The 21,300-nt window shown below is 52.8% G+C and overlaps 1 protein-coding gene across 1 annotated transcript in view; it reads left to right on the top strand.

Moving 5' to 3' along the window:
* The first annotated feature begins 738 nt into the window (after positions 1-738).
* MAP2 (microtubule associated protein 2) overlaps positions 739-21,300 on the top strand; it is a 98,815-nt gene continuing 78,253 nt past the window's right edge. Inside the window, exon 1 of the mRNA XM_054380878.1 lies at positions 739-1,000. Coding sequence (XP_054236853.1) covers positions 739-1,000 — 262 coding nt within the window. The remainder of the gene's footprint in view (positions 1,001-21,300) is intronic.

The following is a 21,300-nucleotide window of genomic DNA, read 5'->3' as shown; positions in this document are numbered from 1 at the left end:
GAATCATGGAATCATAGAATTATAGAATCATAGAATCATAGAATCATGGAATCATGGAATCATAGAATTATAGAATCATGGAATCATAGAATCATAGAGTCATAGAGTCATAGAATCATGGAATCATAGAATCATAGAATCGTGGAATCATAGAATCGTGGAATCATAGAATTATGGAATCATAGAATCATGGAATCATAGAATCGTGGAATCATAGAATCATAGAATCATGGGATCATAGAATCATAGAATCGTGGAATCATGAGATCATAGAATCATGGGATCATAGAATCATAGAATCATGGAATCATAGAATCATAGAGTCATAGAATCATAGAATAGTGGAATCATGAGATCATAGAATCATGGGATCATAGAATCATAGAATCATGGAATCACAGAATCATAGAATCATGGAATCATAGAATCATAGAGTCATAGAATCATAGAATCATGGGATCATAGAATCATAGAATCATAGAATCATGGAATCATAGAATCATAGAGTCATAGAATCATAGAATCATAGAATCGTGGAATCATGAGATCATAGAATCATGGAATCATAGAATCACAGAATCAGTCAGGGTTGGAAGGGACCACAAGGATAGTTCTCCCTGGAGGCTCCTCTTCTCCATGCTGAACACCCCCGGCTCCCTCCGCCGGTTCTGGTAGCAGACCCCGTTGCTAACCTCCCGCTGGGTGTCGTTGCAGGCGGCGCCTTGCCGGCGAGGCACCATGGCGGACGAGAGGAAGGACGAAGCCAAGACCCCGCACTGGGCTGCGGCTCCGCTGACGGAGGCCTCCCCACACCCCCATTCCCCCGAGCTGAAGGAGCAGGGCGGCGCTGGGGCAGGGCTGGGCAGGAGCGCCAATGGATTTCCCTACCGAGAGGAGGAGGAGCCGGGGCCGGGCGGCCGGGAGCAGCCGGGGACCTACGCTGGGAGCAAGGAGAACGGAATCAACGGCGAGCTGTCGGCGGGGGACAGGGAGACTGCAGGTAACCTGCCTCGGTGTCCCACCCTGCAACACAACCTCTGCAGACCGCTGGCTGAGGTTTGTCCAAGGCTGTGGTGGGTGGAGAGTTGCCTCCCCCCCACCCTCGACGTTATATTGGACAGAGCAGCTCAGGTTGAAAGCAACCACACCTGGCATAAAATTCCTCTTAGCATAGCTCCTGCTTTGTGGAAAGCCCAGTATCCTGCTGTTGACTTCAGTAAAGGAGTCATGCTCCATGCCAGAGAGAGTGAGATAGGAGAACCAGTCAGGAAGAGAAGTTTCCAGTGTGAAACAGGACCCTCCAACACCTCCATATTCAGATGCAGAGCACAGGGGGGTTGGCAACAGCACAGAATCACAGAATTGTCAGGGTTGGAAGAGAGCTCCAGGCTCAGCCAGTTCCAACTCCCCTGCCATGGGCAGGGACACCTCACACTCCAGCAGGTTGCTCACAGCCACATCCAGCCTGGCTGCAAAAACCTCCAGGGATGAGGCTTCCACCACCTCCCTGGGCAACCTCTGCCAGTCTCTCACCACCCTCATGGGGAACAACTTCTTCACAACATCCAATCTGAATCTCCCCTCTTCTATTTTGCTCCATTCCCCCCGGTCCTGTCACTCCCTGACACCCTCAAAAGTCCCTCCCCAGCTTTCCTGTAGCCCCCTTCAGATCCTGGATAAAATAAGGTCTTCTTGGAGCCTTCTCTTCTCCAGACTGAACAACCCCAACTCTCTCAGTCTGTCTAAAGAGCAGAGCAGCTCCAGCCCTCTGCTCATCCTATGAAGCTATATTTACAAGCAATCTACAACCTGAAGCTGTGTTTACAAGCAAAACTACAGTCTGGTCTGATATCTAACATAAAGTTAGTTTTTGTGGTGGGTTGAAAGTTCCTCCCCCAACATTGAATTGCCAAAGCAGCTCAGTTGGAAGAAAATGAAGCTGTATTTCCAAGCCAAACTGCAATCTACAATGGCAGGCAATGAATATGCACAAAGGATATAGAATATTTACATATAGGTATTTGCAATTGATAAACAGCAAAAGAACCCACACACCCCCCCTCCCCAGCCAAAAACCAGGGGAGCTAATAGTTCCCCTTCCCTGCTCCCCTCCTTACCCTCCCTGGACACAAAGGGACAAGAGAAAAAAGCAGAGAATTGTTTATTAGTACTTATCCACAACAAAGAGCACAGCCAAGGTCAGCAAAGCCAGCCAGCAGCAAGTGAGTGTCTCCCAGAGCCAGGAAGGCAAAAAGAGATAAAGATAGTTTGCATTAGCAGCCTTCTGTTCATTATCTCTCCAATGGGATTGTTTAGAACTTATCATTGGTTTCCTTTTTTTACACCCAGTGGTGATTTGTTTAGTTTCCTACTACTTTCTGTTCAAGACCTGTGGAAAATTGTGAAGGTACAGCCTGAAACTGCCACAAGCTTTGTAAACTAAGCCTCTGCCTTTTGACCTTCCCTCCCTCTGGCAGCTACTAGCTGGTGCTTCTGCTGGCTTTGCTGACCTTGGCAGTGCTCCTTTGTTGTGGCTAAGTACCAAGAAACTCTCTCTCTGCTTTTCTCCTTTCTTCTCTTGTCCTCTGTACAGTGGGGGGAAAATGTGAGCTGGAGCTCAGCGTGCCCTGGGGAGCAGGGGAAGGTGACATGTGGGGAGAACATGCTTTGGAATGGCACTGGCTCCTCACAGCTAGGGCTGTGCAGGGCTTGCACCCTTACCCAGTGCTCTGGGAAGGCTTCAGGAAAGGTGCCTTAAGTCTGTCTTGGTAGATGGGTGAGGAAGCCTAAACTTCCCCCTGCACAGCTTGTGACTGTGTCCTCTCCTTCTGGCACTGCTTGCCTGGGAGAAGAGACCAACCCCCACCTGGCTACAGTCCTGGAGGTAGTCCCACCCATAAATGCAGGAATAACTTTGCAAGATGAAGAGGAATTTCCTCCACATAGAAAGGGAGGAGAAAAATGTTCCTCTCAGGCTCTTTCCAGCTCAGGTTCTGAGTGAGACCTGTGTGGTGAGTTGAAATTACCCCCTCAAAATAAAATTGCCAGACCAGCTGAGTTGAAAGCAGATGTTTGCAAGCACAACTACAATCTAGAAATGTGGAATGCAATGAATGTGTACAAAATATACCAACATTTACAGATAAACAACACAAGAACCCCCACCCCTGGACAAACCCAAGGGCTTACCAACAGCTTCCCTCTCCCTGCTCCCTTCTCCCCTCTACAAGGCACAAGAGAGAAGAGCAGAGAGTAGCTTGTTAGTACTTAGCCACCACAAAGACACACAGCCAAGGTCAGCAAGCCAGCAGAAGCCTCAGTTAGTATCTGCCAGAGCAAGGAAACTGAAAAGAAAGAGGTAGTTTACACAAGTAACTTTATGGTAGATAGCAGACCAAGAGGATTATTTAGACCTTCTCATTATTTTCCCAGTGGTAATTTGTTTACATTCTATCACTTTCTGTTCAAGACCTGTGGAAAAGCTTCCTAGGCACAGCCTAAAACTACCACAATGGGAGGCAAAGTCACCTCTCTGGGGTGAAGAGAAGAGGCTCTGGGCTGGGAGGGAGTAGGAAAGTGCTCATCTCCTGTGTGTTGGCAGCTCCTCTTGTATCACTCTCCTGCTCTGGGGGAGCTGAATGGAGTTGTAGACCTCATATAATGAGGTGCCATTGGGTGATGAATGAAGGCAGGAGCCCTGTTGCTATATAGCAACCAGATTCCAGACATGCAGAGGAAAGAAAATCTCAGAAGTCCTCCCAGAAGTCCTTTGTTGCTGCCTTGTAGAATCCCCAGCAGTAGAGTCTCAGGGTCCCACTTACAGCAGAAATCCTGGAAGCCCTTAATAGGCAAAGCAGCTAACAGAAGTCCTGAGCATATCCCTAGCAGCATCCCTGCACCAAAGCCCAAGCCAGAAGAAGCTAAGTAACAGAAGCAGAAGTCTCTAGCAGCCCTAACACCACCCCCCCAAGCTGTTCCTAAGTCCCTAACCCAAGTGACTCTAGCTCAGAGTGGCTGTGGTTTATACTCTTTGTTATCAATCTCCTAACCAGTAAAACCCAACCACATAGCTAAGCTCAAATCACAGAGAACCTCAGAAGTCCTCCCAGAACTCTGTATAGCAACCAGATTCCAGGCATGCAGAGGAAAGAGAATCTCAGAAGCCCTCCCAGAGGTCCTTTATTGCTGCCCTGTATAATCCCCAGCAGTGCAGAGTCTGAGAGTTTCACAGCATTTGTGTTTCACAGGATGTTAAGGGTTGGAAGGGACCTCCAAAGATCATCAAGTCCAACCCAGAACCCTACTCTACAAGGCTCACCCCTAAACCACAGCCCCAAGCACCACAGCCAAACCACCTTCAAACACAGCCAGGCTTGGGGACTCCACCACCTCCCTGCCCAGCACATTCCAATCCCTGACCACTCTGGAGGGGAAAAAATTCTTCCTGCTGTCCAGTCTGACCCTGCCCTGCTGCAGCTTGAGGCTGTTCCCTCTTCTTCTCTGGCTAATGAGCTGTGAGTAGAGAGCAGCACAACCTCTGCACAACCTCCTTTCAGGGAGCTGCAGAGAGCCAGGAGGTCTCCCCTCAGCCTCCTCTGCTTCACACTACCCATCCCCAGCTCCTTCACTTGCTCTTCATCACATTTCTTCTCCAGGCCCTTCCCAGCTTCCTTGCCCTCCTCTGCACTCCCTCCAGCACCTCCACATCTCTCTGGCATTGAGGTGCCCAAAACTGGACACCATACTCCAGGTGTGGCCTCACCAGAGCTGAATCCCAGGGGACAATCCCCTCCTGCTCCTGCTGGACACAGGAGCTGTAAGTGGGTGAGTCCCACTTACAGCAGAAGTCCTGCCACAGACCTGAACATTTCACTTCCAGCTAATGGGGGAGAGGAGGCAGGAACCCACCAGCAGGCATTGTGCTGCTGTGTTTTCATGTTGCTTGTGGAGGCAAATAAGCAGAGCCAGAAAACAGGAGGCAGTGCAGTCTAGGGCAGGCAGTGAGACTGGAGACAACACTGCTTGGCCAAGAGAGCAAGGCTGAGGTTTGCTTTGATCACCACTTTGTGGCCTCATTTCCTCCTCCCCTGCTTTTTTTCTCACTCTGTCTGCTTAGATTGCAAGATCTCTGGTGTGGGGACTTAGCTGTCTATGCATACAGCTTTTGGTTGGGAGTCTGAAAGTAGCTTATTCCATGGCCTCTTTCTTTGTCCTGGAGGAGCAGAACACATCCCTTCAAATCCAGGCAGGAACCCCTAGCTCTCTGCTAACCCCTGCACACTCACTGGCTGAGCCTCTCTCTAATCCATGCAGCATAAAGGATCTTAGGATAATTAAATGCTACTTTTTTTTTAAAAGTGTTCCTCTTTTTGTAGGAGAAACCTTCTGGCACCTCACTGGAGTGAAACAAAGGCACCAGGGCTGTTGCTTTCTAGCTTTAGTGAGTTGTGAAGCAGGCAGCCTAGAGGTGGAGGGGGTTGGGTGTTTTATTCAGAGGTTGAATTGCCCTTTGCCACCAAATTCAATCATTTTTCCTGTGTCTGCTTGCAGGTTTTTAACTGCACTGGAGTCTTGTATCAGGCAGGGTTCCTAAGGGCCACTCTGATACACATAATGACCAATAATGGGAATCCTTCAGTCACTTGGTAGTAGCTTGCTCTCTCCAAACATCTCAGGTACAGGGAGCCAAGCTCAGCCAAGATAATGAAGCCAAACTGGGGGCTGAGTGGATTTTACAGGAATTTTATCTTCCCTGGTGCAAGCCCAGTACCATAACCTAGGTGTGTGGCTGCCACAGGAGGGTTGTGCTGCCATTCAGTGAGACTTGGACAGGCTGAGAGCTGGGCAGGGAGAAATGGAATGAAGTTCAACAAGGGCAAAGGGAGAGTCTTGCCCCTGGGAAAGAACAACCTCATGGAGCAGGAGAGGTTGGGGACTGAGCTGCTGGAGAGCAGGGAAGGGGAAAAGGACCTGGGGGTCCTGGTGGGTGGGAGGTTGAGCATGAGCCAGCAATGTGCTCTGGTGGCCAAGAAGGCCAAGGGCATCCTGGGGTGGATTAGAAGGGCTGTGGTCAATAGGTCCAGAGAGGTTCTCCTGCCCCTCTCCTCTGCCCTGCTGAGGCCACATCTGGAAGATTGTGTCCAGTTCTGGGACCCTCAGTTCAGGAAGGACCTCAGGGAACTGCTTGAGAGAGTCCAGCACAGAGGCACAAAGATGCTGAAGGCAGTGGAAGATCTTCCTGATGAGGAGAGCCTGAGGGAGCTGAGGGCTCTGGAGCTTGGAGAGGAGGAGCCTGAGAGGTGACCTCATTGCTGGTGCTCAAGATGTGCAGGGGGAGTGCCCAGAGGCTGGAGCCAGGCTCTGCTGGGTGATGCCCAATGCCAGCACAAGGGGCAGTGGTGGAAGCTGAGGCAGAGGAAGTTCCATGGAAAGAGGAGGAAGAATTTTTTCCCTGTGAGGGTGATAGAGCCCTGGAAGAGGCTGCCCAGGGGGGTTGTGGAGTCTCCCTCTCTGGAGATATTCCAGCCCCATCTGGATGCATTCCTGTGTGACCAGCTCTAGGTGCTGCAGCTTTGGCAGGGGGGTTGGACTGGATGAGCTTTGGAGGTCCCTTCCAGCCCCTAACACTCTGTGATTCTGTAACAACCTCTGGCTTCTCAGCCCTTTTGCCAGAGTCTTTAAGTCCCCAGCAGCTGCAACATCCATGGTGGAGCACTGGTGCCAGCAGGGCATGTCCCTGGCAGCTGATGGCAGCTCAGGCACATTTTGAGGTGTTACACCCTGGGGAACTCTCCAGCACCTGGCTGACCCTGCAGCTGGGATTCAGTCACTGTCCTCTACTGGCGAAATGCACTCTGCAGCAGTGCACAGCAAAGCAGCAGGACAGTCAAATGAGGGTGTAAGAATCCAAAGCACTAAGAAGGAAGGTTAGAGCCAGGCCAGCAGGACAAAAGCACCTTGTGGCAAGAGGGATGCAGAGGCAAGGGGAGGAAATCACAGTTCCTGCCAAAAGACATCCAATCCATCACTGCCAGTGACAGTTTGGGGGTTTGCACAGTGCAAATTTGCCTGCCCTTATCTATCTGCTGCATCTCTCTCTCCCTTGGCATCCAAGAGTTACTGAGTCTGACCTCAATTTGGGAATCCTCTGAATCTGGCTGTTGTGTTGCCTGGATTGATCTGTCTCAGTATCATGCTGGTAATGGCTGCATTATGGAGGCACATCAATGCCCTCCTTTCACAGGGACTGGTGGGAACAGGGGAGGAGAGTCATGGGCAGGGCAGCCTCGGGGCCTGAGAGCACAGGGCAGGGCTTTTGGAGCAGCACAGGGGAAGTTTGTGTGGGTGAGATGTCAGTAAGGGTAAAGCAACTGCTCCTTTGGAGAGGTATTTCATAGAATCACAGAATTGTCAGGGTTGGAAGAGAGCTCAAGGCTCAGCCAGTTCCAACCCCCTGCCATGGGCAGGGACACCTCACACTCCAGCAGGTTGCTCACAGCCACATCCAGCCTGGCTGCAAAAACCTCCAGGCAGGAGGCTTCCACCACCCCCCTGGGCAACCTCTGCCAGTCTCTCACCACCCTCATGGGGAACAACTTCCTGATATCCAATCTGAATCTCCCCTCCTCTATTTTGCTCCCTTCCCCCCAATCCTATCACTCCCTGACACCCTCAAAAGTCCCTCCCCAGATTTCCTGTAGCCCCCTTCAGATCCTGGAAGGCCACAAGAAGGTCTCCAGGGAGCCTTCTCCTCTCCAGACTGCACAACCCCAACTCTCTCAGCCTGTCCTCGTAGGAGAGCAGCTCCAGCCCTCTGCTCATCCTCGTGGCCCTTCTCTGTCTGTGTCCCTCTTTGTGTCTAAATCTCTCTCTCTGTCTCTGGATATTTGTCTGTGTAGATAATGCCCTGCTGAAGCCTCACCTGAAGCATTGTGTCCAGACCTGGGCTCCCCAGTTCAGGAGAGTCAGGGAACTGCTTGAGAGGACACAGTGAAGGGCTCCACAGATGAGGATGTGAATAGAACATCTCAGTAATGAAGAAAGGCTGAGGGCCTTGGGGCTTCTTAGCCTGGAGAGGAGAAGCCTGAGGGGGGATCTTATCAGTGCTTATACATACTTCAAGGTTGGGTGGCAGGAGGATAGGGCCAGGCTTTTTTTCAGTGCTGCCCAGTGACAGGACAAGAGGTAACAGGAACAAACTTGAACATAGGAAGTTCCATCTAAACAGGAGGAGAAAGTTCTTTATGTTGAGGATGGAAGAGCCCTGGGACAAGCTGGCAAGAGAAGTGGTGCAGTCTCCAGGACTGGAGTCTCCTGGACACCTTCCTGTGCAACCTGTACTGGGTGACCCTGCTCTGGCACAGTATGGGGTGGGCTAGATGATCCCTGAAGGTCCCTTCCAACCTCTATCATTCTGTGATATACTGAATGGATATATCACAGTATCCATTTGTGATACCATTCTGTGATATACTCTTGCTGCCCCTGGCACACCAGCTCAGCCCTGCTCCATGCTTACCCCATGCAAGGCCCACACTGCTCCTGCTGAGATTTTGTGTTGAGAGCCAGGAGGATGCTTAGGGGACTTGAGCATCTCCCCTGGGAAGAGAGACTGAAAGCCCTGGGGCTGTTTAGTGTGGAGAAGAGAAGGCTGAGAGGGATCTGATCAATGTCTCTCAAGAGCTGAGGGCTGGGGGTCAAGTGGAGGGGGCCAAGCTCTTTTGGGTGGTGCACAGCAAGAAGCCAAGGACCAATGGAGACAAACTGGACCAGAGAAGGTTTCAGCTCAACAGGAGGAGAAACTTCTTTGCAGTGAGGGTGCCAGAGCCCTGGAGCGGGCTGCCCAGAGAGGTTGTGGAGTCTCCTTCTCTGGAGCCTTTCCAACCCCAGCTGGATGCATTCCTGTGCAGACTCCCCTGGGTGCTGCTGCTCTGTCAGGGGGGTTGGACTGGATGATCTCTGGAGGTCCCTTCCAACCTCTGATATACTGTGGCACTGTGCTACTGTGTGGTTTGCAGCACTCCCCAGCCCAAGCTGTGTCCTTCCTCACACAGCCTCACTGGGGAGGATGCGGGGAGTGCTGAAAGGTGAGGATGATATCTGTAGCTCTTGTGTCAAGCCAAACATTCTCACATCACGAGATGTGTGCTGTGAAGGAGGCGTGACAGAGTCATCCTCAGGAGCTCACTCTGAAGTGGGCTGCTGTGGAAAGCTCTGGATTGGACCTCCTGGTAGAGCAGAGGGTGTGCTTGACTTGGCAATGCCATGCAGGAGTGGCAGCAGTTTCTTTGCTGACTGGAAAGCCCTGGCCAGCTAGCAGGGAGGAAATGCTGAGGAGCAATACAGGTGCAGCATCCCCTGGCAACCAGCAAACCGACACAACCATCTTGCAAGGAACCTCAAGCTGCAAAGGTTTGGCTCTTACCCTTTAAAATGCACTTATTTTTTTTATCTCTTTTCAGCAAGAGAATGACTAAGCTGTCAAACTGATGTGGGTAAAAGTAGTTAGGGGTCTTGTGAAGCACCTTATACAGCAGAGCTTTACATCCAGTGACTAAGCTGATCGACCGCTTGCTTTGTTATCTGCCAAACTGAGCTTGCTAATCAGGCAGGGGGTTGCATTGCCCACACAGCTATTTGATGCATGACTTTGCTGACAGATGAAGGGAACAGCATTCCCTGAAATCCTGTTAGCAGAGCCTCAGGACAGTGGCTCTGTCCTGGTGTCAGTCAGCGTTAAGGACAGTGCCACGTCCTGCCAAAGGGACTAACAGCAAACAGAGAGCCCTTTGGTAACTGGCAGGGTGCCCAAACCCTGGGGAAGGCAAAGAGACTGCTGGAAAACTGCAGCAGACTTCCTGACACAGCACAGATGACAGCCTGTAGGTTAAGTGCTCCTGCCTTGCTTGGCAGAGCCTTTCAGCTGTAGGAAAGGAGGCTGAGAGTGAGCCCCATGACAGAGGAATCATCATAGAATTGTCAGGGTTGGAAGGGAGCTCCAGGCTTAGCCAGTTCCAACCCCCCTGCCATGGGCAGGGACACCTCACACTCCAGCAGGTTGCTCACAGCCACATCCAGCCTGGCTGCAAAAACCTCCAGGCAGGAGGCTTCCACCACCTCCCTGGGCAACCTCTGCCAGTGTCTCACCACCCTCATGGGGAACAACTTATTCCTCACATCCAATCTGAATCTCCCCACTTCTAATTTTGCTCCCTTCCCCCCAGTCCTATCACTCCCTGACACCCTCAAAAGTTCCTCCCCAGCTTTCTTGTAGCCCCCTTCAGATACTGGAAGGTATCTTCATGGTGAAGAACTTCCTCCTAACATCCAATCCTAACATCCATAAATGAGAGAGCCCAGGGGGTTTTGCTGACTGGGGGGACACTGGCAATGCACTGTTTAGACCACACCTTGAGTCCTGTGTCCAGGTCTGGACTCCTCAGTTGAAGAAAGATGTTGAGATGCTGGAAGGTGTCCAGAGAAGGGCAGCAAGGCTGGGGAGGGGTCTGGAGCACAGCCCTGTGAGGAGAGGCTGAGGGAGCTGGGGGTGTTTAGCCTGGAGAAGAGGAGGCTCAGGGCAGACCTTCTTGCTCTCTACAGCTCCCTGAAGGGAGGTTGTAGCCAGGTGGGGGTTGGTCTCTTCTGCCAGGCAAGCAGGGACAGAAGGAGAGGACACAGTCTCAAGCTGCCCCAGGGGAGGTTTGGGCTGGAGGTGAGGAAGAAATTCTGTGCTGCCTGGGGAGGTGGTGGAGTCACCATCCCTGGAAGTGTTTCAAAGCAGCCTGGATGAGGCACTCAGTGCCATGGGTGGGTTGATTGGATGGTGTTGGGTGAGAGGTTGGACTGGATGACCTCAAAGGTCTTTTCCAGCCTGGTTAATTCTGTGATTCTGTGTTAGTCTATAAGTGGAACAGGAAGAGGAGGGAGCCTTAGGCAGGTTGGAGCTGAGTTAGGAGCTAAGGAATGGTGGAGGGAGAAGCAGACCCGGCAGTAGGAGAGCTGTAAAGAGGTGAAGGGCAAGAGAGCTGAGGAGATGAAAGCTGGGAGGGAGCAAAGCAGGTGCAGGGAAATAGCAGAGACAGAAGGAAAGCTTGAAGATAAAGTGATGGCAGCTGAAGGAGGTTCAGTTTCACCTCTTCATCCTGAGCCAAGACTGTTTGGGCATGATGGCAGATGTTAGCTTGGAGAGAGGGGATTCAGGCAGCAGGAACAGCACAGTCTGCAGGGAACAACCAAGGAGAGAAGAGGGAAGGGGCAGATCTCATTACAGCCTGGAGTGTAATTTATCCTAGTTGGACATTGCTTTTAGAACAAATCTTGGTCTTGATCTTGAAGGTCTCTTCCAACCTGGTTGATTCTATGATTCTATGAAATGGGCAACTGCCACAAAGCTGTTCCTGTGACCAGCTACTCTTCAAATCAGTGCATTTAAAGTGAGCTTCAGGGAACGCCAGCCTGAAAGACTGCCTTGGCATAGCTGGTAAGTCCTCAAGCAGAGGTGGGGAGTCCCTTCAGACTGGCTATGGGGAAAAAAAGGAGAAAGAAAGCCCTGTGGAAGACAGGGATTATGCTTGCTTCATCCACCTGGCAGTGCACCAAGGAAACTGTCTGCCAACATCTTCCATAGCTTGCCTTGTAGCAGCCAGCCTGCAAGTAAAGAGGATCTTGTTCAGGCTCCTCACCCCCACTGTGCTGCTAGGAACTCACCGTGATGCTTAGTTCTGCTGGCTCAGGACCTTCAGCCCTTGAGGACCAAGACTAGAGGAGTGCTGGCAGGTTGTGTAGGGGCAGGACTGTGCATGGGGTCAGTAAACACCAGAGCAGCTCCAGGCTGAAAGTGCAGCCAGTCATGGCTTGGTCCCATGGTATTTGAATGGGTTTACCCCCTCTGGTGACTTCTCATCCAACCTTCCTTTCTGTGTCTTTCTCTTTCTCTCTCTGTTGCCTCACAAGTGACAAATACTAAGCTGGCACTGCCAGTAAACACACAAAGAGACTTGCCTTGTACAGAGGCCTTTTTAGTCCTTCTGTCCTGTTTTGTCAGAGCTTTCCTTTTTCCTTTGGCTGTCTGCACTGATCATTCCTGTACCATGCTCCAGGTTTGGGGCAGTGTGGCTGGAAAGCTGCTGGCAGAAAGGGAGCTGGGGGTGCTGATGGCCAAGCAGCTGAAGAGGAGCCAGCAGTGTGCCCAGGTAGCCAAGAAAGCCAAAGGCATCCTGGCTGGGATTAGAAATGCTGTGTCCAGCAGGATCAGGAGGGGATTGTCCCCTTTGGGACTCAGCTCTGGGGAGGCCACACCTGGAGTGTTGTGTCCAGTTTGGGGCACCTGAATCCAAGAGAGATGTGGAGGTGCTGGAGGGAGTGCAGAGGAGGGCAAGGAAGCTGGGAAGGGCCTGGAGAAGAAATGTGATGAAGAGCAAGTGAAGGAGCTGGGGATGGGTAGTGTGAAGCAGAGGAGGCTGAGGGGAGACCTCCTGGCTCTCTGCAGCTCCCTGAAAGGAGGTTGTGCAGAGGTTGTGCTGCTCTCTTCTCACAGCTCATTAGCCAGAGAAGAAGAGGGAACAGCCTCAAGCTGCAGCAGGGCAGGGTCAGACTGGACAGGAGGAAGAATTTTTTCCCCTCCAGAGTGGTCAGGGATTGGAATGTGCTGGGCAGGGAGGTGGTGGAGTCCCCAAGCCTGGCTGTGTTTGAAGGTGGTTTGGCTGTGGTGCTTGGGGCTGTGGTTTAGGGGTGAGCCTTGCAGAGTAGGGTTGTGGGCTGGACTTGGTGCTCCTGAGGGACTTTTCCAACCTGAATGGTTCTGGGGTTCTAAGCCATGGTGTCAGATGTGCATCTTTAGCAAGCTGCATGTGGTGGGTAGCAGAGACAGGCTGCAGAGTCAGTGACACTGAGAGCTGGACATGCTTGCTGTCTGTCCTGTGTCACTTGGTTGTTTCACACAGCTGGAAAAATTCGTCTTACCCTGTCACTGATGGCTCCCATGGGGCAGAGCTGTTAATTAAGCATTCTGATCTCCCTCCCTTAGCCCAGGAAATGTGACAGTAATTAACTGTGCACCCTCCTCATCTCTGCCAGTTCAGAGACAGGCAGACAGAGCAGACTTCTGGAATTGCTCTGTGTTAAGAGCCATACAAATGCCATTTTCTGGGAGACATTGTTGGAATATTTCAGGCATGTTCCAGTTCTGTGCCTGAAGACAGCACAGGCAGAAGCAGCAGAGCCTTTTTGGAGCACTCTCAGCTGTGCTTCTGAGGAGGACTGGGAAGGAAGCCACAGAAATTCCATCTTTTCCCCTGTAACTCCTATCTCCTGCCATCTTCTCCCTGCCTCTGTATATTCAGTAAGTGCTGCAGAGAGCAGTCCCTGTAGGAATTCCTGTGGCTGGCACCACTGGTCTCTAAATCCAGAAAGAATCAACATTTTGGCCAACCATCAATTTTTCTGAGGGGTTGGCTCTGCCCTCCCATATCCTCTTGGGACTTCAGAAATCAGAAGTTTCTTGGTTTCAGCTAAGGCTCTGGCACAGTTTTGGGCAGTGCAAGCGTGGTGCTGTTGATACAGCAGAGGGACAGGATGGCATCCAGAGGGACCTGGACAGGCTGCAGAGGTGGTGCCCAGGGGAACCTCATGAGGTTCAACAAGAGCAAGTGCAGGGTTCTGCACCTGGGCTGGAACAATCCTCACTGTCAAGACAGGCTGGGGGAGGAGGGGAGAGAAAGCAGCCCTGAGGAAAAGGCCTTGGGGGTGCTGGGGGATGAGAAGCTGGCCAGGAGCAGGCAGGGTGAGCTTGCAGCACAGAAGGCCAAGGGCAGCCTGGGCTGCATCCAAAGCAGCATTGCCAGCAGAGCCAGAGAGGTGATTCTGCCACTTTGCTCTGCTCTGCTGAGACCTCACCTGCAGTGCTGTGTGCAGCTCTGGAGCCCTCAGCACAGGAAGGACATGGACCTGATGGAGAGGCTCCAGAGGAGGGCCAGGAAAATGCTCAGGGGGTTGGAGCAGCTCTGCTAGGAGGCCAGGCTGAGGGAGCTGGGGGTGTTCAGCCTGGAGAACAGGGGGGAACTCCTGGAGAACAGGAGAACTCAGCAGGGACATCCCCAACTAGATCAGGTTGCCCACAGCCCTGTCCAGCCTCACCTTGAAGATCTCCAGGGATGGAGCCTCAACCAACTCCCTGAGCAACCTGTTCCAGTGTTCCACCACCCTCATGCTGCACATCTTCTTCCTCACATCCAATCTCAATCTGCTCTGCTCTACTTTGAAGCCATTGTCCCTGCTCCTGTCCCTGCAGGCCTTTGCAAACAGTCTCTCTGCAGCCTTCTGGCAGCCCCCTTCAGGTCCTGGCAGGTTGCTCTTAGGTCTCCCTGGAGCCTTCTCTTCTCCAGGCTGAACACCCCCAGCTCCCTCCCAAGTCTTTGGCTGCAGCCCAGGCTGCCCTTGGCCTTCTGTGCTGCAAGCTCACCCTGCCTGCTCCTGGCCAGCTTCTCATCCCCCAGCACCCCCAAGGCCTTTTCCTCAGGGCTGCTTTCTCTCCCCTCCTCCCCCAGCCTGTCTTGACAGCGAGGATTGTTCCAGCCCAGGTGCAGGCTCCTGCACTTGCTCTTGTTGCTCATGAGGTTCCCCTGGGCAGCACCTCTCCATCTTCCCAGGGGTTTTCTTTGGGCTCCCCGTTGGTGTTTTGACTGAGTTTGGTATTTTCTTGTTAGGGTGTGAGCGTTGTCAGGGGACAGTGCAGCAGCAGCAGGGAGGGAAGGAGGAAGAGCAGAGTGCCTGTGAGTGTTGCCCTGGCAACTGGTGCTTGCTTGGTGCCATCAGCACTCCCAGGAAGTGTAGCTGGTGGCAACCTCTGAGATGGGAAGATGGAGGAAATCTCTCTCTTAAGGTGTTCCAGCCCTGCCAGCTGCTCAGGCTGCAAGCCACAAACGCTGCTCAAACCTTTTGAGCAAACCTCCACAGCCCTTGAGGGCTGCTGGGGCTGGGGAAGGATGAATGACAATTCTGTCAGATACAGAACACCTCCTGTCAGCCACAGGTTTGCTTTTGTCTCCCCTTCTCCTGGATAAAAATAATTTGCACTTGGTCTGTTCACCTCTGTGCTGCCTCCCCACCACCCATGTTTGGCTGGCTGCTCTGGTGGGGGCTGAAAATGAAGTTTCCATGGGCCAGATCTCAATCCTCCAGCACTGGTCTAGGCTGGGTGTCGTGGGTTAAGCTTTCCCAGAGCCCAAAAATCCAGATGGAACAGATTGAGGTGTTTCCCCTCTCCCTTTCTTCCCAGGAGGGGAAAGCAAATTAGGCAGGAGAAAAGGGAGGTAAAGCTTTGAAAGAAACAATCTGGAATCAGTTTGGGACCTTAGACACCATTTCCCATGACATCCTAGTGAGTAAGCTCAGGAAGTGTGGGATGGAAGAGCAGGCAGTGAGGTGGATTAGGAACTGGTTAAAAGACAGAGTTCAAAGAGTGGAGATCAATGGTGCCAGGTCCAGCTGGAGAGCTGTGACCAGTGGAGTCCCCCAGGGATCAGTGCTGGCTCCAATCCTGTTCAGCATCTTCATCAATGACATTGATGAGGGGACAGACAGACAGACAGACAGAGGCTGCTCACAGAATGAACCAGGTTGGAAAAGACCTTTGAGATCATCCAGTCCACACCATCCAATCAACTCACCCATGGCACTGAGTGCCTCATCCAGGCTGCTTTGAAACACTTCCAGGGATGGTGACTCCACCACCTCCCTGGGCAGCACATCCCAATGGCCAAGTTCTCTGTCTGAGAAGAATTTCTTCCTCACCTCCAGCCCAAACGTCCCCTGGTGCAGCTGGAGACTGTGTCCTCTCCTTCTGGCACTGCTTGCCCTGGGTTGCCTCTGCAGGGCTGTGTGCTGCTTCTCTGTGGGCTCCTGCCCTTGTGGCTTAGTTCAGCTCTCTGCCTCTTGCAGAGGGGTGAAGCTGGAGTGATTTAATGGCTTCAAACTAGAGCTTCTGGGAAACCTAAGAGCAACCTGCCAGGACCTGAAGGGGGCTGCAAGAAGGCTGCAGAGAGACTGTTTGCAAAGGGCTGCAGGGACAGGAGCAGGGACAATGGCTTCAAAGTAGAGCAGAGCAGATTGAGATTGGATGTGAGGAAGAAGTTGTGCAGCATGAGGGTGGTGGAACACTGGAAGAGGTTGCCCAGAGAGGTGGTTGAGGCTCCATGCCTGGAGATCTTCAAGGTGAGGCTGGAGAGGGCTGTGGGTAACTATCTAGTTGGGGATGTCCCTGCTGAGTGCAGAGGGGTTGGACTGACCTTTGGAGGTCCCTTCCAACCCAGACCATTCTGTGATTCTACCACCACAGCCAGGATGACAGAGTGAAGGCCCTGCGGGAGCAGTGGGTAGTGGCCTTTGCAGGTGCAGCTGGCAGGTGGTATTGCTGGGGACTGTGCCAGCACATTATCTTCCATTCTAGTTTCAATTTAAGGGCAGGAATCTTTGCAGGAAGGCTGGGTCTCAAACAACAGAGCCTTCTTTTGCAGACACACAGCTGGGATTGTTTTGAGCAGAGCTGAATCATCAAATTCTTCCCCAAAGTCACCTTGGAAGGGAAGCAGCAGGTTCTTAGGTGCCAGCCTGGGACGCAGGGGTGGGCATTGCCTGGCCCCTCGCCCTCTGCCCAGGAAATTATCAGCTCTCAGGAGCTCACAGGCCTGGAGCAGAAGAGCCTGGAGCTGTGGTCATTAACCCAGTCAGCCCCACACTTGCCAGCTCCCTTCCTCCCTTTTCTCCATTACTGACACTCGTGTGTGTGTCACAGCACCACAGAACATTAGAGGTTGGAAAGGACCTCCAGAGATCATCCAGTCCAACCCCCTGCCAGAGCAGGAGCACCCAGGGGAGTCTGCACAGGAATGCATCCAGCTGGGGTTGGAAAGGCTCCAGAGAAGGAGACTCCACAACCTCTCTGGGCAGCCTGCTCCAGGGCTCTGGCACCCTCACACCAAAGAAGTTTCTCCTCCTGTTGAGCTGAAACCTTCTCTGGTCCAGTTTGTCTCCATTGTTCCTTGGCTTCTTGCTGTGCAGCACCCAAAAGAGCTTGGCCCCCTCCACTTGACCCCCAGCCCTCAGCTCTTGAGAGACATTGATTAGATCCCCTCTCAGCCTTCTCTTCTCCACACTAAACAGCCCCAGGGCTCTAAGTCTCTCTTCATAGGGTCTTGGTGTACTTCCCAGCCACAGGTTAGCCCAGCACTGGGCACAGTTCCCCACCAGCCCCAGGCCTGTCTGATGGGGGCAGGTCCTCTCAGCTTGTGGGTGGACATCAGCATGTGGCTGACAGGCTGGAGGGAAGGGATCCATCCAGAGGGACCTGGACAGGCTGCAGAGCTGGACCCAAGCCAACCTCAGGAGGTTCAACAAGACCAAGTGCAAGGTCCTGCAGCTGGGTCAGGGCAATGCCAGGCACTGATAGAGGCTGGGCAGGGAGTGGCTGGAGAGCAGCCCTGAAGAAAAGGCCCTGGGGGTGCTGGGGGAGGAGAAGCTCAGCAGGAGCCAGCAGTGAGCACTTGCAGCCCAGAGAGCCAAGCAGAGCCTGGGCTGCAGCAAGAGAAGTGTGGCCAGCAGGGCCAGGGAGGGGATTCTCCCCCTCTGCTCCACTCTGCTGAGACCACACCTGGAGCTCTGGGTCCAGTTCTGGAGCCTCTGTTCCAGGAAGGATCTGGAGGTGCTGGAAGGTGTCCAGAGAAGGGCCATGAGGATGAGCAGAGGGCTGGAGCTGCTCTGCTCTGGAGACAGCCTGAGAGAGTTGGGGTTGTGCAGTCTGGAGAAGAGAAGGATCCCAGGAGACCTTCTTGTGGCCTTCCAGGATCTGAAGGGGGCTCCAAGAAAGCTGGGGAGGGACTTTTGAGGGTGTCAGGGAGCGATAGGACTGGGGGGAATGGAGCAAAACTGGAAGTGGGGAGATTGAGATTGGATGTTAGGAAGAAGTTGTTCCCTATGAGGGTGGTGAGAGACTGGCAGAGGTTGCCCAGGGAGGTGGTGGAAGCCTCCTGCCTGGAGGTTTTTGCAGCCAGGCTGGATGTGGCTGTGAGCAACCTGCTGTAGTGTGAGGTGTCCCTGCCCATGGCAGGGGGCTTGGACCTGGCTGAGCCTTGAGGTCCCATCCAACCCTGACTAATTCCATGATTCCACAGAGCTGGGCCCAGGGTTAACCTGTGGAGGAGAGGTGGTGGTAGATACCATCAGACAGCTTACAGGAGTGAGAGTCACAGAGCAGTCTGCTGCTCCTGCAGGAGTGCCAGGCAGGGCTGATTTCTTCTTCCCATGTTGCCATGCCAACACATCTCTGTGTGCAGTGGGAGCTCTTTTTAAGCTCCACAGAGAGAAAGTCTGTAGCCTGGGAGCTTAGTTAGCATTCTGGAGCACACTGCCTCTCTGTGATGGCTCTGAGCCACCGTCCAGGCTTCCTGACAAAGGCAGAGGAGGATTTCATGGTTTGCCTTTTCCTCTTGCTCTCCAGGTGAAGGGAGAGATGATAGATGGGGAGAGAGACTGGAAGCAGTCTGCAGTGAGGTCATCACTCTGTTGTCCTCACTGAGTGTCATAGAAAGGAAAAGGAAATGCTGCTTGAGGGCTTATGTCTGGTGCCAAATAACACCCAGAGAGTGTGGTGTAAACATCTCTATGTGCACGTTTCTTCGTTGGAGTAACCCTGGTGAGCTGCCCTGCATTACAGTCAGAAAGAAAAGGAGATCTGGTGCATCATTTGAGTGAGGAACACAAGGGAAAGAGCAGAAGGAATGGACAACACACCCTTCTGGCTTTTGTCTTTCTTGCTGGTTTATAGTCTGTGAGGTTCAAAAGAGTCCAAGGGAGGGCTGCAAGGATGCTGCAGGGACTGAAGCACTGCCTGGGGAGGAGAGGCTGAGAGCCCTGGGGGTGTTTAGTGTGGAGAGGAGAAGGCTGAGAGGGGATCTGATCAATGTCTATCAATAGCTGAGGGCTGGGGGTCAGGAAGGAAGGGACAGGGACAGGCTCTGCTCAGTTGTGCCCTGGGATAGGACAAGGGGCAATGGATGGAAACTGCAGCACAGGAGTTGAGGAGTTCCACCTCAACATGAGGAGGAACTTCTTCCCTGTGAGGGTGACAGAGCACTGGAAGAGGCTGCCCAGAGAGGTTGTGGAGTCTCCTTCTCTGGAGCCTTTGCAGCCCTGTCTGGATGTGTTCCTGTGTGACCTGTGCTGGATTCTCTGGTCCTGCTCTGGCAGTGGGTTGGACTGGAAGATCTCCAGAGCCCCTTCCAACTCCTAACATCCTCTGATCCTGTGACAGAGAGACAGAAATCCTCTTTTTTCAGGGTGTGTTTGTGCCCTGAGTAAGGGCAGCAAAACCCAGCAAGTGACTACTGGTTTGGGTTGGATTTTTCCACGTTGTGGAGTTGATTCTGGGAGATTAACTGCTGCCTTTAAAGCCTGCTGATGATCATGAATGCAGGTTTGCTTAGCCCCTGCCAGCTGAGGAATTGGGAGTCAGCAGGAAGCTCCTGGCATTAGCTGGCACATTGAGCACTGCACAAAACAGATGCAGACAGGCAGGGAAGCATCCAGAGAGCAGCCATGAGAACCATCAGAGGAATGGCAGTGCCCTGCCACGTGGGGAAAGGCTGACAGACCTGGGGCTGTTCTGCCCGGAGAAGAGAAGGCTTCAAGGAGACCTCCTAACCACATAGCAGGACATACAGGGTGGCTATGGGGAGGATGGGCTGGGCTGGAAGGGACCTCCAAAGCTCAGCCAGTCCAAGCCCCTCTGCACTCAGCAGGGACATCCCCAACTAGATTAGGTTGCCCACAGCCCTGTCCAGCCTCACCTTGAAGATCTCCAGGCGTGGAGCCTCAACCACCTCCCTGGGCAACCTCTTCCAGTGTTCCACCACCGTCATGCTGCACAACTTGTTCCTCACATCTAATCTCAATCTGCTCCACTCTACTTTGAAGTCACCATCTCCCTGGGCAGCACATTCCAATCCCTGAACACTCTTGATGGGAAAAATTCTTCCTCCTGTCCAGTCTGACCCTGCCCTGCTGCAGCTTGAGGCTGTTCCCTCTTCTTCTCTGGCTAATGAGCTGTGAGAAGAGAGCAGCACAACCTCTGCACAACCTCCTTTCAGGGAGCTGCAGAGAGCCAGGAGGTCTCCCCTCAGCCTCCTCTGCTTCACACTACCCATCCCCAGCTCCTTCAGTTGTTCTCCATCACATTTCTTCTCCAGGCCCTTCCCAGCTTCCTTGTCCTCCTCTGCACTCCCTCCAGCACCTCCACATCTCTCTTGGATTCAGGTGCCCCAAACTGGACACCACACTCCAGGTGTGACCTCCCCAGAGCTGAGTCCCAGGGGACAATCCCCTGAATGCTCCTGCTGGACACAGCATTTCTAATCCCAGCCAGGATGTCTTTGGCTTTCTTGGCCACCTGGGCACACTGCTGGCTCCTCTTCAGCTGCTTGGCCATCAGCACCCCCAGCTCCCTTTCTGCCAGCAGCTTTCCAGCCACACTGCCCCAAGCCTGGAGCACTGCTTGGGGTTGTTGTGCCCCAAGTGCCCTGGCACTTGGCCTTGTTGAAGCTCCTCCTGGTAAGTTTGGCCATGGATCCAATCTATCCAAGTCCCTCTGCAGAGCCTCCCTGCCCTGGTGCAGATCAACACTGAAGCCAAACTGGTTTCTTCTGCACCAGTCCCATGGAGTTCCATGTTTTAAATACAGGTGGATAGAAGTGCTTTGTACATGTGAGTGATGCTGACAGCAAGTCCTGAGAAAGGCAGCAGAACCTCCTCATGTTGCCCTGGCAGAGGGTCTGGTGCTGTCTGTGTCACTGTTGCCTGTTAGCTGCTAATTGTTGCAGATGCATCAGACAAAACCCAGCCCCATTAGCTTTCCCCAACTCTGACTTGGTTGCAAACGCTGACAAGTAGTAAATATTTTGTTCCAGGCAGTAGACTTCAGAGGATGTGACTCAAGGGATGCATGGGGAGCAAAGTATTTGCAGTAATGAGGGCTGGCTTTAAAAGCACTGCTTCATTGCACTGACATTTGTCTGACTCCTTTTTAACAGCCTTTCATATTTCAAGGGAGAGAGGGTTGTGCCAGAACTGCTCCCTTGGTGTTTTGCTGCTTTATGGCTGCTAGACAGCGTGGCAGAGGCCTCTACCTCATGAACCTGCACTGGGGTGCTGTGGAGCCAGAGGAGGGGCTCACTGCAGCTTGCTGAATCACTCATGGCTCCTGGCATGAGCTGCTCTGAAGTTTGTTTTGGAGATGTGGACTATCTGTCTAGA

This window comes from Indicator indicator, chromosome 5 (assembly GCF_027791375.1).
Source record: "Indicator indicator isolate 239-I01 chromosome 5, UM_Iind_1.1, whole genome shotgun sequence".
Taxonomy (NCBI): domain Eukaryota; kingdom Metazoa; phylum Chordata; class Aves; order Piciformes; family Indicatoridae; genus Indicator; species Indicator indicator.
Note: the sequence above shows the minus strand (reverse complement) of the source record. Positions and strands in the feature narration are given on the sequence as shown.